This window comes from Ranitomeya variabilis, chromosome 1, assembly GCF_051348905.1.
Source record: "Ranitomeya variabilis isolate aRanVar5 chromosome 1, aRanVar5.hap1, whole genome shotgun sequence".
Taxonomy (NCBI): domain Eukaryota; kingdom Metazoa; phylum Chordata; class Amphibia; order Anura; family Dendrobatidae; genus Ranitomeya; species Ranitomeya variabilis.
In genome coordinates, this window is record NC_135232.1 from 315,859,808 (window position 1) to 315,872,738 (window position 12,931).

Genomic DNA, 12,931 nt, shown 5'->3' on the forward strand with positions numbered 1-12,931 from the left:
TAAAAGTACACATATTTAGTATCGCCGCGTCCGTAACGACCCCACCTATAAAACTATATCACTAGTTAACCCCTTCAGTGAACACCGTAGGGGGAGAAAAAAAAAACGAGGCAAAAAACAACGCTTTATTATCATACCGCCGAACAAGAAGTGGAATAACACGCGATCAAAAAAACGGATATAAATAACCATGGTACCGCTGAAAACGTCATCTTGTCCCGCAAAAAAACGAGCCGCCATACAGCGTCCTCAAAGAAAAAATAAAGTTATAGTCCTCAGAATAAAGCGATGCCAAAATAATTATTTATTCTATAAAATAGTTTTTATCGTATAAAAGCGCCAAAACATAAAAAAATGATATAAATGAGGTATCGCTGTAATCGTACTGACCCGAAGAATAAAACTGCTTTATCAATTTTACCAAACGTGGAACGGTATAAACGCCTCCCCCAAAAGAAATTCATGAATAGCTGTTTTTTTGTCATTCTGCCTCACAAAAATCAGAATAAAAAGCGATCAAAAACTGTCACGTGTCCGAACACGACCTCAAACAAGACCTCACATGACTCTGTGGACCAAAATATGGAAAAATTATAGGTCTCAAAATGTGGAGACGCAAAAACTTTTTTGCTATAAAAAGCGTTTTTTAGTGTGTGACGGCTGCCAATCATAAAAATCTGCTATAAAAAATGCTATAAAAGTAAATCAAACCCCCCCCCCCCCTTCATTACCCCCTTAGTTAGGGAAAAATAATAAAATTAAAAAAATGTATTTATTTCCATTTTCCTGTTAGGACTAGGGTTAGGGTTAGGGCAAGGGTTAGGGTTGGGGCTAGGGTTGGAGCTAAAGTTAGGGTTGGGGCTAAAGATAGGGTTAGGGTTGGGGCTAAAGTTAGGGTTAGGGTTTGGATTACATTTACCGTTGGGATTAGGGTTGGGATTAGAGTTAGGGGTGTGTCAGGGTTAGGGGTGTGGTTAGGGTTACCGGTGGGATTAGGGCTAGGGGTGTGTTTGGATTAGGGTTTCAGTTAGAATTGGGGGGTTTCCACTGTTCAGGCACATCAGGGGCTCTTCTAACGCGACATGGCGTCCGATCTCAATTCCAGCCAATTCTGCATTGAAAAAGTAAAACAGTGCTCCTTCCCTTCCGAGCTTTCCTGTGCGCCCAAACAGGGGTTTACCCCAACATATGGGGCATCAGCGTACTCGGGACAAATTGAACAACAACTTTTGGGGGCCAAGTTCTCTTGTTACCCTTGGGAAAATATAAATTTGGGGGGCTAAAAATCATTTTTGTGGGAAAAAAAAAGATTTTTTATTTTCACGGCTCTGCGTTGTAAACTGTAGTGAAACGCTTGGGGGTTCAAAGTTCTCACAACACATCTAGATAAGTTCCTTGGGAGGTCTAGTTTCCAATATGGGGTCACTTTTGGGTGTTTCTACTTTTTGGGTACATCAGGGGCTCTGCTAATGCAACGTGATGCCTGCAGACCAATCCATCTAAGTCTGCATTCCAAATGGCGCTCCTTCCCTCCCGAGCTCTGCCATGCGCCCAAACAGTGGTCCCCCCCCCCACATATGGGGTATCAGCGTACTCTGGACAAATTGGACAACAACTTTTGGGGTCCAATTTATCCTGTTACCCTTGTGAATATACAAAACTGGAGGCTAAAAAATCATTTTTGTGAAAAAAAAAAAAGAATTTTTATTTTCACGGCTCTGCGTTATAAACTGTAGTGAAACACTTGGGGGATCAAAGGTCTCAAAACACATCTAGATAAGTTCCTTAGGGGGTCTACTTTCCAAAATGGTGTCACTTGTGGGGGGGTTTAATGTTTAGGCACATCAGGGGCTCTCCAAAGGCGACATGGCGTCCCATCTTAATTCCAGTCAATTTTGCATTGAAAAGTCAAATGGCGCTCCTTCCCTTCTGAGCTCTGCCATGCGCCCAAACAGTCGTTTACCCCCACATATGGGGTATCGTCATACTCAGGACAAATTGTACAACAACTTTTGTGGTCTAATTTCTTCTCTTGCCCTTGGGAAAATAAAAAATTGGGGGCAAAAAGATAATTTTTGTGAAAAAATATGATTTTTTATTTTTACGGCTCTGCATTATAAACTTCTGTGAAGCACTTGTTGGGTCAAAGTGCTCACCACACATCTAGATAAGTTCCTTAAGGGGTCTACTTTCCAAAATGGTGTCACTTGTGGGGGGTTTCAATGTTTAGGCACATCAGGGGCTCTCCAAACGCAACATGGCGTTCCATCTCAATTCCAGTCAATTTTGCATTGAAAAGTCAAATGGCGCTCCTTCCCTTCCAAGCTCTGCGGTGCGCCCAAACAGTGGTTTACCCCCACATATAGGGTATCAGCGTACTCAGCACAAATTGTACAACAACTTTTGGGGTCCATTTTCTCCTGTTACCCCTTGGTAAAATAAAACAAATTGGAGCTGAAATAAATTTTGTGTGAAAAAAAAAAAAGTTAAATGTTCATTTTTATTCAAACATTCCAAAAATTCCTGTGAAACACCTGAAGGGTTAATAAACTTCTTGAATGTGGTTTTGAGCACCTTGAGGGGTGCAATTTTTAGAATGGTGTCACACTTGGGTATTTTCTGTCATATAGACCCCTCAAAATGACTTCAAATGAGATGTGGTCCCTAAAAAAAAACATGGTGTTGTAAAAATGAGAAATTGCTGGTCAACTTTTAACCCTTATAACTCCCTGACAAAAAAAAATTTTGGTTTCTAAATTGTGCTGATGTAAAGTAGACATGTGGGAAATGTTACTTATTAAGTATTTTGTGTGACATATCTCTGTGATTTAAGGGCATAAAAATTCAAAGTTGGAAAATTGCGAAATTTTCGCCAAATTTCCGTTTTTTTCACAAATAAACGCAAGTTATATCGCAGAAATTTTACCACTATCATGAAGTACAATATGTCACGAGAAAACATTGTCAGAATCGCCAGGATCCGTTGAAGCGTTCCAGAGTTATAACCTCATAAAGGGACAGTGGTCAGAATTGTAAATATTGGCCCGGTCATTAACGTGCAAACCACCCTTGGGGGTGAAGGGGTTAATTGATTTTTAGTTCTACATATAAGTACATTGGGAGTAACTAGACAGTTTGGTTTTTTTTTGTTTAGCTTTATCATATTATTCATATGAAGATCGATCGATCAATAAATATTATATAAAATACACGTTCCTGGGGTTCTGTTTTGCGGCTTAAAAACCAACCTACCATTTCTCTATTCCTTATTGTCTTTTATACGCGTTTTTACCCTTTAACAATCGTTAGAAACACATGAGTACCATGCAACCATTGTAAGTTACATTAGCTAGTTCTTAGAGACTGAATGGAGACTAGGCATGTTCAACCCCTGAGGACTGTCCTATTCTTATGATTGGTGGGGGCTTTTGGCGTCAATCTTGAGAGAGCATCTTTTAAAACCTGTGATCTTCTGTGTCATGTCATGGCCAATGGAGAACATGTGTGTTGTGCTTTAAATGTTGTATTTTTGATTCTTGGTTATCAAACCACTACATTATCATTTTGATTTCAGATGTGAGGCTCTAGAGTTAAAACAGAAAGTTCCTGTTGGGGTGCTTAAGAAAGAAATTGTGTCGCAAGAAGAGAAGAAAAAACATCTAAGTGAAAAGATCCAAAAGCAACAGGAGAAGCTAGATTCCTTGCAGGTAAAAAGTAATAAATTAAAAAGTAATGAATATTAAAGAATTGCTTAAATAATAATTCTCTATTGTATGATACAAGTGAGAACTGCTTGAGTTAAAGATCTTTTATGGAAAAATCCCAAATCATATACCGTAGTTACCGTATATACTCGAGTATAAGCCGACCCGAGTATAAGCCGACCCCCCTAATTTTGCAACAAAAAATTGGGAAAACTTATTGACTCGAGTATAAGCCTAGGGTGGAAAAAGCAGCAGCTACCGGTAAATGTCAAAAATAAAAATAGATACCAATAAAAGTAAAATTTATTGAGCCATCAGTAGGTTGTGTTTTTGAATATCCATATTGAATCAGGAGCCCCATATAATGCTCCATACAGTTCATTATGGCCCCATAAGATGCTCCATATACAAATATGTCCCATATAATGTTCCATGCAGTTCTTTATGGCCCCATAAGATGCCCCATATAATGCTCCATGCAGTTCTTTAAGGCCCCATAGATGCCCCATATAATGCTCCATGCAGTTCATTATGGCCCCATAAGATGCCCCATATAATGCTCCATGCAGTTATGGCCCCATTTAATGCTCCATGTAGTTATGGCCCCATAGATGCTCCATATAATGCTCCATGCAGTTATGGCCCCATAGATGCCCCATATAATGCTCCATGCAGTTATGGCCCCATAGATGCCCCATATAATGCTCCATGCAGTTATGGCCCCATAGATGCCCCATATAATGCTCCATGCAGTTATGGCCCCATAGATGCCCCATATAATGCTCCATGCAGTTATGGCCCCATAGATGCCCCATATAATGCTCCATGCAGTTATGGCCCCATAGATGCTCCATATAATGCTCCATGCAGTTATGGCCCCATAGATGCCCCATATAATGCTCCATGCAGTTATGGCCCCATAGATGCTCCATATAATGCTCCATGCAGTTATGGCCCCATAGATGCCCCATATAATGCTCCATGCAGTTATGGCCCCATAGATGCCCCATATAATGCTCCATGCAGTTATGGCCCCATAGATGCTTCATATAGCATTGTGCCACATGTAATGCTGCTGCTGCACTAAAAAAAAAAAAAAAAAAATGACAAACTCACCTGTCGTCGCTGCCCGCTGCTCCTCAGCGTACCGTCTCTGACTGTTCAGGCTGAGGGCGGCGCGCACACTAATACGTCGTCGTGCCCTCTGACCTGCACAGTCACAGCAAGAGGACGGGAAGACGGAGCTTCGGTGGAACGAGGGAAGGTAAATATACTCACCTACTCCCGGCGCTCCTAACACGGTCCCTGCATGTCCCACGGTGTACGGCGCGGCAGCTTCTTCCTGTAGTGAGCGGCCACATGGTACTCGCATGGTGGAGCGCCGGGAGTAGGTGAGTATTTGACAGGCGTCGCTCCCCCTCACCCGCCGACCCTCCTGCCTTCCTTGACTCGAGTATAAGCCGAGAGGGGCACTTTCAGCCCATTTTTTGGGGCTGAAAATCTCGGCTTATACTCGAGTATATACGGTATCACTTAATCACTAGATGAGTTATGAATGTTTGAAAACTAGTGACCGCACTGCTGAGATCTGACTGAACACCAGAACGTGGTTCGTGACCCCCCATTCATACTTGCACTGGTTCTCAACGAAGGTAGCAGAGTAAAGCGGTGGAATTAAAGGAATTGCTAGTGGGTATGCACAATTGTGCTGCTCCATGTATTCTGACTACAGTGAAAAGAAATGGGGGTTCAATGCCCCATTCTCATGATCAGTGGTGCCTGAAGCTATCAGACATGTATTGCCTATCCTTTTGTGTGAAAACGTCTTTTAAGGTAATCATTTGCATATTTTTTTGTTTGTTTTAAAGCCTAACCTTTTACTAAATTAATTGCAGAAAATATCCACTGTCCGTTCAAGTGCAGACTTGAAAAAGCTCCCCTTGGAAGTTAGCACTCGTCCCGCAGAGGTCAGTAACTGTCCCTCTTGTCTCTTGTTTACGTAAGTCTTTGAACAGCTTTTGACTGTTTATTTTCTTGGTAGAGTCCAGTTTCTGTAAGTCGACCGTTGAGGCCGAGATCTCCACCTCTTCCTGCAGTCTTGAAAGAAGTTGTTAAACCTCCACCTACGCAAATTAGCAGCACAGTTAAAAAGACCGAAACAAGACGAAGTGCAGTATTGAATTCTGCCCAGGCTAGCACCTCCAGATCTCCGTCCCCAGCACCTGTGAAGTCTAGTAACGTTGCCAAGACGCTTAACAAAATAACATCAATTGTAAAGTCTTCACAGTCCCATTCAAAACCTTCTACACTACAGACTGCTAAATCCTCTAGATTCATACCAACACCACCAGTCGTGAAGAACTCCAAAATACTTGCGACAAAGAGACCAACACCAAGCAAAAGTCCTATGGTGAGGCAATTTCTTTAACCATGTTTATGGAGGGAGGAGGGTAAGGTAACAGTCTTCTGCTTCATTTTAAATTTATCTGGAAGACTTTTCACCCTACTAATAACACTCGTCTGTATTCTCCCGGTATGCTTGTATCCATGGTATCATGAGAGGGACTAACAGAGACTGATAGATGAAAATACTCCTCATAGTTTTGTTCTTTGCCCCCTTGCTGCCATGTCAGTGCCATTGATACCATGCAATAATGTCAGGGAGATGGATCTGTGGGCAACAGAATGGATGCCTGCCATACTTACTTTAAAAAAAAAAAGCAAATGTCACTAATGACGGTCACTTTATGTGAAGATAACTCTGAAATGTTTTAACATATCCCAGTGATTTTGAGACAGTTTTCGTGACACATTGTACTTTGATATGGTAAATTCAGGTTCATATGCTTTGCGTTTATTGATAAAAATATCAGAAATGTAACAAATTTCTACAAATTAGCATATTTTCAAACTTTAAATAAATTTTATTTTTATCCAGATAGTCATACCATGGAAAAAAGTTAATGTTTACCTCATGGCTGCTTTACATCAGAACCATTTATAAAACGTTCTTTATAGCTTCATTGGGGGATACAAAAAACCATACTGTATGCAGCTGACACTATGCAAAAAAAACCTTCTCCCCGGCAGTATACACCCACCGTTACGAAGCTACTAATCAGTTTTAATTTAGTGTCAGTAGCAGGAGGACACAAGGCTGCACCCAGCCCCGATTCTACCTTTTAGGTTTTTTTTTTTTTTTTTTTTTACTGATCTCTTTTTCAAATACAGCTTGTGATTTTGGGTTTCAGAGTGGTATTATCACTTTGTTCTCACCCTAGTGATCGGGAGCGCAGTGTGGGATTGCGTCACTACTGTGCCCTCTCGTGTCTACCTGGCAGGACGCTATCTCCTTTAACACATCAAGAGTGTTTGGGGCTTCCACCTGGAGGACAAGCGGACTGGTGCTCTCCATTACACTCTGCCCGCTCGCCATCCAGAGCCAGACGTGCAGGGTAGGAAGACTAATTCATTACATGCATGCCGCCTGAAGGTCTGTGCCCAGGTCCCTTGATGACAGCCAGAGGCCTGCATCCAAATCATTTGATGTCCGTCTTCCACCACTGGTCTGCGAAGAGGGATTCAGGATCTTCAGGATATGTACAGTGGGGACAATAAGTATTTGATACTTCCGATTTGGCAAGTTTTCCCTCCTACAAAGAATGGAGAAGTATGTAATTTTTATCGTAGATACACTTCAACTGGGGAGGGGGGGCAGCTCCTCATCCCCAGCAAGTTTATCCTCGCACACTTTCTCTTCCTCTATGCCTAAACTCAGGGAGTCTCACTCCCATCTTCTCCTCTATTGTCCTACACTTCGCATGCTCCTCCTGTAATAAAAAGTTTCCTTCTGGTCAGACATCGTCCCTCTGCCCATATTGTAATCCATTCAATAAGCCACACCAGGAGCCCCCCACTGCCTGCAACGAGAGTGCGCCTCCTTCCTAATGGTCCGCATCTCTGTCCCAGTCAAAGTATCCCACACTTTGGTCTCTGGCTTAGAATGGCTACCTAATCTGGTCTCTGCCACCAGGCTACCGGTGGCTCCCCCAGGTGTTTAGAATTTCTCCTCCTCCCATACCCATTAGGGTACCCCTCGCAGGAATTCAGAAGAGCTTGCCCGTACTAGCTCATCGTCTAGCTCTCCATCACTGTACTTCAGGATTTCATAACTTTGAACTCTCTCCTTACTATTACGCTCCAGTGGCACAGGAGTCAGATCCACATTGATTCGGGTAAAGTACTTCTTCCTGATCCCTCGCAGGTGTTGACCACCGACTCCAGTCTCCTAGATTGGAGTGTGATCTCCCACCACCACACGGTACAGGGATGCTTGCACCTTTGGTAATCAGGTCTCCTGATCAATTTTCTCGAGATCCGGGCAATCAGACTAGTCCTTAAGAATTTCCGCCGGCTTCTCGACAGTCATCCCCTCCGGATCCAACCAGTCAACTCCACGGCTGTGGCATACATCTGTCGTCAGGAGGGCTCAGGAAGCACAGGAGTTATGCTTGACGTAGTTCACATTCTGCAAGAGGCCGATACAAACCATTTACTGGTTTTCGCAGTTCATGTTCTGGAGGTAGGGAATTGGGCGTACTTTTCCTCAGCCACCAGGGCCTGATCTCAGGACACTGGTCCCTTTCCCTGGAAGCCTTTCAGCACGTTTGGCAATGCTGGGTAACGCTGCATATAGACCTCATGGCCTCTACGCTAAACGCCAAAGCCCCGGTTTTTCTAGCTTAGTTCCGTGACCCAATTGCCCTCTGGTCCGATGACCTGGTGCTTCCATGGCATCAGTTTCGCTTCCATGAATTTTTTCCCGCCGTTTGCGTTAATCCCAAGGGTCATCCGGGAAGATCAAGGTGGAGGGAATCCCAGTGATTCTCGTCGCACCAGTCTGGCTACTAGTGCAACTAGTCTCCTCCCCAGCGGTTACCAGACCTTCCAGACCTTCTCTTTCAAGGGCCAATCTTTCACCAGAACTCCAGCTTTTGGAGTTCAACGGCTTGGCCATTCAATCCTGGTTTTTTAACCCAGGCTGGTTTTCTTGAAATAAGTAGCTTCCACCATGATTTATGTGCGAAAACCTACATCCATGCGCATTTACCTTCGGTAAGGCTGGAAGGCCTTTTTTCTCTTGGTGCAAGATCCGTGGATGTTAAACTCTTGTATTTCTATTGCAGTTTCTCCAGGCTGGATTTGATTCAGGTCTGACACTAGCTTCTCTTTAAGGCAAAATTTCAGCTCTATCCTTCCCATTCCACCCGAAGAATAGTTTCCAAATCATGGGTTAAGACCTTCATACAGGGGGTGTTGAATCTTGTCCCTCTCTATAAGATGCCACTGGATACTTGGGATCTTAATCTGGTCCTAGGTGCCCTCCAGGAGGCTCCCTTAGAACCCCCTGCAGGATATGTCACTTCCCCTTCTTTCTTGGAAACGTTGCTTTCCTTGTGGCAATGATATCGATCAGGTGGGTTTCTGAGTTAGCAGCTTTGTCTGGCAAAGCTCCTCTTCCGGTTTTCCGCCAGGACAATGCGGTGTTGAGGACGTTTCCGTCCTTTTGTTTAAGACCGTTGCTTCCTTTCATCTGAATTAGGACATAGTTTAGCCCTCGTTGTGCCTAGCTCCGGCTCATCGTACGGACAAGGTTCTCCACTCCTTGACTTGAGGGCACTCAGGAAATACTTTCCCAGGTTAGCGTCTTTTCACATATCTGATTCCCTTTTTCCGTGTTTCCAAAGGGAAACAGAAAGGGACCTACCTGTTTCTAAGGCTGCTATAGCGGAGGGATCACTTCATTAATCCATGACGCTTACTGTTCCAGAGTTCAGCCTATCCCTGCGAGGATCGAGGCACACTCCATTCGGTTAGTGGAGTCTTCCTGGGCCATTCAGCACCAGGCATTGGCACAGCAAGTGTGCACGGCTGCGGCTGGTCCAGCCTGCACGCGGTTGTTAAGCATCACAACATTCTTTCGTAAGATACTGCGGATGCGGCCTTTGGCAGATGGATTACTGCAGTCGGCAGTATCGCATCTATAGGGCAGATTTGACCTGATGGTACACAAGGTTTCAGCTGTCGCACTGTATCACATCCATGGATTGCTTTGGGACGTCCCATGGTCTGTGTACTCACCGTAAAATCCTTTTCTCCAAGATGCTCATTGGGGGACACAGCACCCACCCTATTAGCCTGTTGGCTTTTGGTTTGCGCATTGGTTTTTGACATGTTGCCTTATTATTTACCATTTATGAGCTCCTACTGCTTTGACACCGAACTGGTTCAGGGTAGAGCCAGCAGAGGGTGTATACTGCGGAGGAGGAGCTAACTTCTTTGTTTTTTGCCTAGTGTCCTCATAGTGGCAGCAGCATAACACCCATGGTCTGTGTCCCCCAAAGAGCATCTCGGAGAAAAGGATTTTGCGGTGAGTACACAAAAATCCCTATTTTTCCTCCCCACCAGAGATTCCTCCGCTTCACAATCCAAGAATCCCATTTTTTGTTCATGGCACTGCCATTTGGGGTAGCCACAGCACCCAGGGTTTCCACAAAGATAATGGCAACAGCTATGGCCACTCTTCTCAGCAGAGGCATTCTCGTCAACCCCTATCTAGATGACATTCTTGTCAAGGCTGGATCCCCCTCAGCATGCCATGAGTCTACAGAGCACTCTGTACACTTTTTCTTTCCTTGGCTGGATCACCAAAACTGCAAAGTCATTTCTGGCCTCTGTTCATCACATCACTTTTTTTGTGCTACTGTTCATCACTGCACAATCAAACGTTTTTCTGCTTGAAGAAAGTACTCAACTGTAACATGCTTGATTCGCTGTCTCTTGAGTTTCATCTCGTTGCATTCTGTTTCTGCATGATTGTGCTAGTCATGATGGTTGCTTCAATGGAAGCTGTTCCATTCGCTCAATTACACAAACGCCCTCTTCAACTTTTTCTTCTATCAAGATGAGACAGGTCGACCCGCTCTCAAGATCGGCTCCCCCCCCCGGATAAATAAGTCCCTAGAATGGTGGAAAACGTTCTTCCTTAGTTCATCTCAGAAGATCATTCCTGCCCCTACTTTGGAAGATTGTGACAACGTGCACAAAACTGGGAGCAGTTTTTCAAGACTTAACAGTTCAGGGCCCATGGACTTCTCATGAATTGTCTAGTTTCATATCCTGGAGCTCAGGGCAATCTTTTTTGCTCTGCTCCCTGGCAGAACCACATCTACGGTCGTCCTATCAGAGTCCAGTCCGACAATGCCACGGCGGTGGCATACATCAATCATCAAGGGGGGAACCCAATGTCGAGCAGTGATGTCAGAGGTCATTCTGATACTGTTGTGGGCCAAGCAGAATGTTCTGGCAATTTCAGCAGTACACATTCCAGGAGTGGAAAACTGGGCCGCAAACTTTCTCAGCCCAAAGGGTCTTGCCACTAGCAAATGGTCCCTGAATCCGGCAGTCTTTCTGGAACTCCCGACATCGATCTCACAGTGTCCAGACAGAATCCTCAGACTGAATCCTAAGGTTCCGCAGTTCTTATCCAGATCCCGCGTCCCACTAGCAATCTGCTATGACGCGCTAGCAATTCCCTGGATGCAGTTCTCAAGATGGAGGGAGTCCCAGTCAAACTTGTCGCTCTGGACTGGCCCAGAAGACCCTGGTATGCAGAAGTGCTCAACTTCTCGTGAAAACTCTTGGATCGCCCAGACCACCTGCCTCTGTGTCCTATCTTCCATCAGAATTCTAAGTTGCTCAATTTAATGGCATAGCTTTTGAGGCCGCGGTCTTAAGATTTGCTAGGTTCTCTGATCAGGTCATTCAGACCATGATCAGATCAAGGAAACCCTCCTCCTCTTGCATTTACCCCCGTATCTGGAAAGCCTGTTTCTACTGGTGCGAATCTAACCGGACCACCCCGATGTTTTTCATCTGCCATCTGTTGTGTCCTTTTTGCATTTGGGTCTGGAATCTATTCTGTCCCTAAGTTCTCTTAACCCCTTAATCCCATATGACGTACTATCCCGTCAAGGTGACCTGGGACTTAATTCCCAGTGTCACGGACCGCTCCCGGCACATTAACCCCCGGCACACTGCGATCAAACATGATCGCAGTGTTCCGGCGGTACAGGGAAGCATCACGCAGGGAGGGGGCTCCCTGCGGGCTCCCCTGAGACGATCGGTACAAGGCGATGTGCTCACCTTGTACCGAGCGTCTCCTCCCTGCAGGCCCTGGATCCAAAATGGCCGCGGGGCTACTTCCGGGTCCTGCAGGGAGGTGGCTTACCAAGTGCCTGCTTCGAGCAGGCTCTGGTAAGCCAAGAGCGTTGCATGTCAGATCGCTGATCTGACACAGTGCTCTGCAAAGTGTCAGATCAGCGATCTGTCACTATACAGTGTTTCCCCCCCCCCCTGGGACAAAGTAAAAAAGTAAAAAAAAAAATATAAAAAAAAAATTTAATGTGAAAAAAATAAAATAAAATAAATAATTTCCTAAATAAACAAAAAAAAAATATATTGTTCCCATAAATACATTTCTTTATCTAAATAAAAAAAACACATATTTAGTATCGCCACGTCCGTAACGACCCGACCTATAAAACTGTCCCACTAGTTAACCCCTTCAGTGAACACCGTAAAAAAAAAAAAAAACGAAGCAAAAAACGCTTTATCATACCGCCGAACAAAAAGTGGAATAACACGCAATCAAAAAGACGGATATAAATAACCATGGTACCGCTGAAAACGTCATCTTGTCCTGCAAAAAACGAGCCGCCATACAGCATCATCAGCGAAAAAATAAAAGTTATAGTCCTCAGAATAAAGCGATGCAAAAATAATTATTTTTTTCTATAAAAGTTTTTATCGTATAAAAGCGCCAAAACATAAAAAAATTATGTAAATGAGGTATCGCTGTAATCGTACTGACTCGAAGAATAAAACTGCTTTATCCATTTTACCAAACGTGGAACGGTATAAACGCCCCCCCAAAAAGAAATTCATGAATAGCTGGTTTTTGGTCATTCTGCCTCACAAAAATAGGAATAAAAAGCGATCAAAAAATGTCACGTGCCCGAAAATGTTACCAATAAAAACGTCAACTCGTCCCGCAAAAAACAAGACCTCACATGACTCTGTGGACCAAAATATGGAGAAATTATAGGTCTCAAAATGTGGTAACGCAAAAAATATTTTTTGCATTAAAAAGTGTCTTTTAGTGTGTG

General features: G+C 43.9%; 1 protein-coding gene across 5 annotated transcripts in view; it reads left to right on the forward strand.

Annotated features, from left to right (window-relative positions):
- Nucleotides 1-12,931, forward strand: part of MORC2 (MORC family CW-type zinc finger 2) — a 209,842-nt gene that overhangs the window by 129,495 nt on the left and 67,416 nt on the right. For all 5 annotated transcript variants that reach the window (XR_013223992.1, XM_077297486.1, XM_077297506.1 and 2 more), the window contains exons 18-20: nucleotides 3,575-3,707; nucleotides 5,600-5,671; nucleotides 5,746-6,114. Coding sequence is in view for 4 of the 5 variants with exons in the window: in XM_077297486.1 (XP_077153601.1) it covers nucleotides 3,575-3,707; nucleotides 5,600-5,671; nucleotides 5,746-6,114 (574 nt within the window). In the remaining variant the exon portion in view is untranslated. The remainder of the gene's footprint in view (nucleotides 1-3,574; nucleotides 3,708-5,599; nucleotides 5,672-5,745; nucleotides 6,115-12,931) is intronic.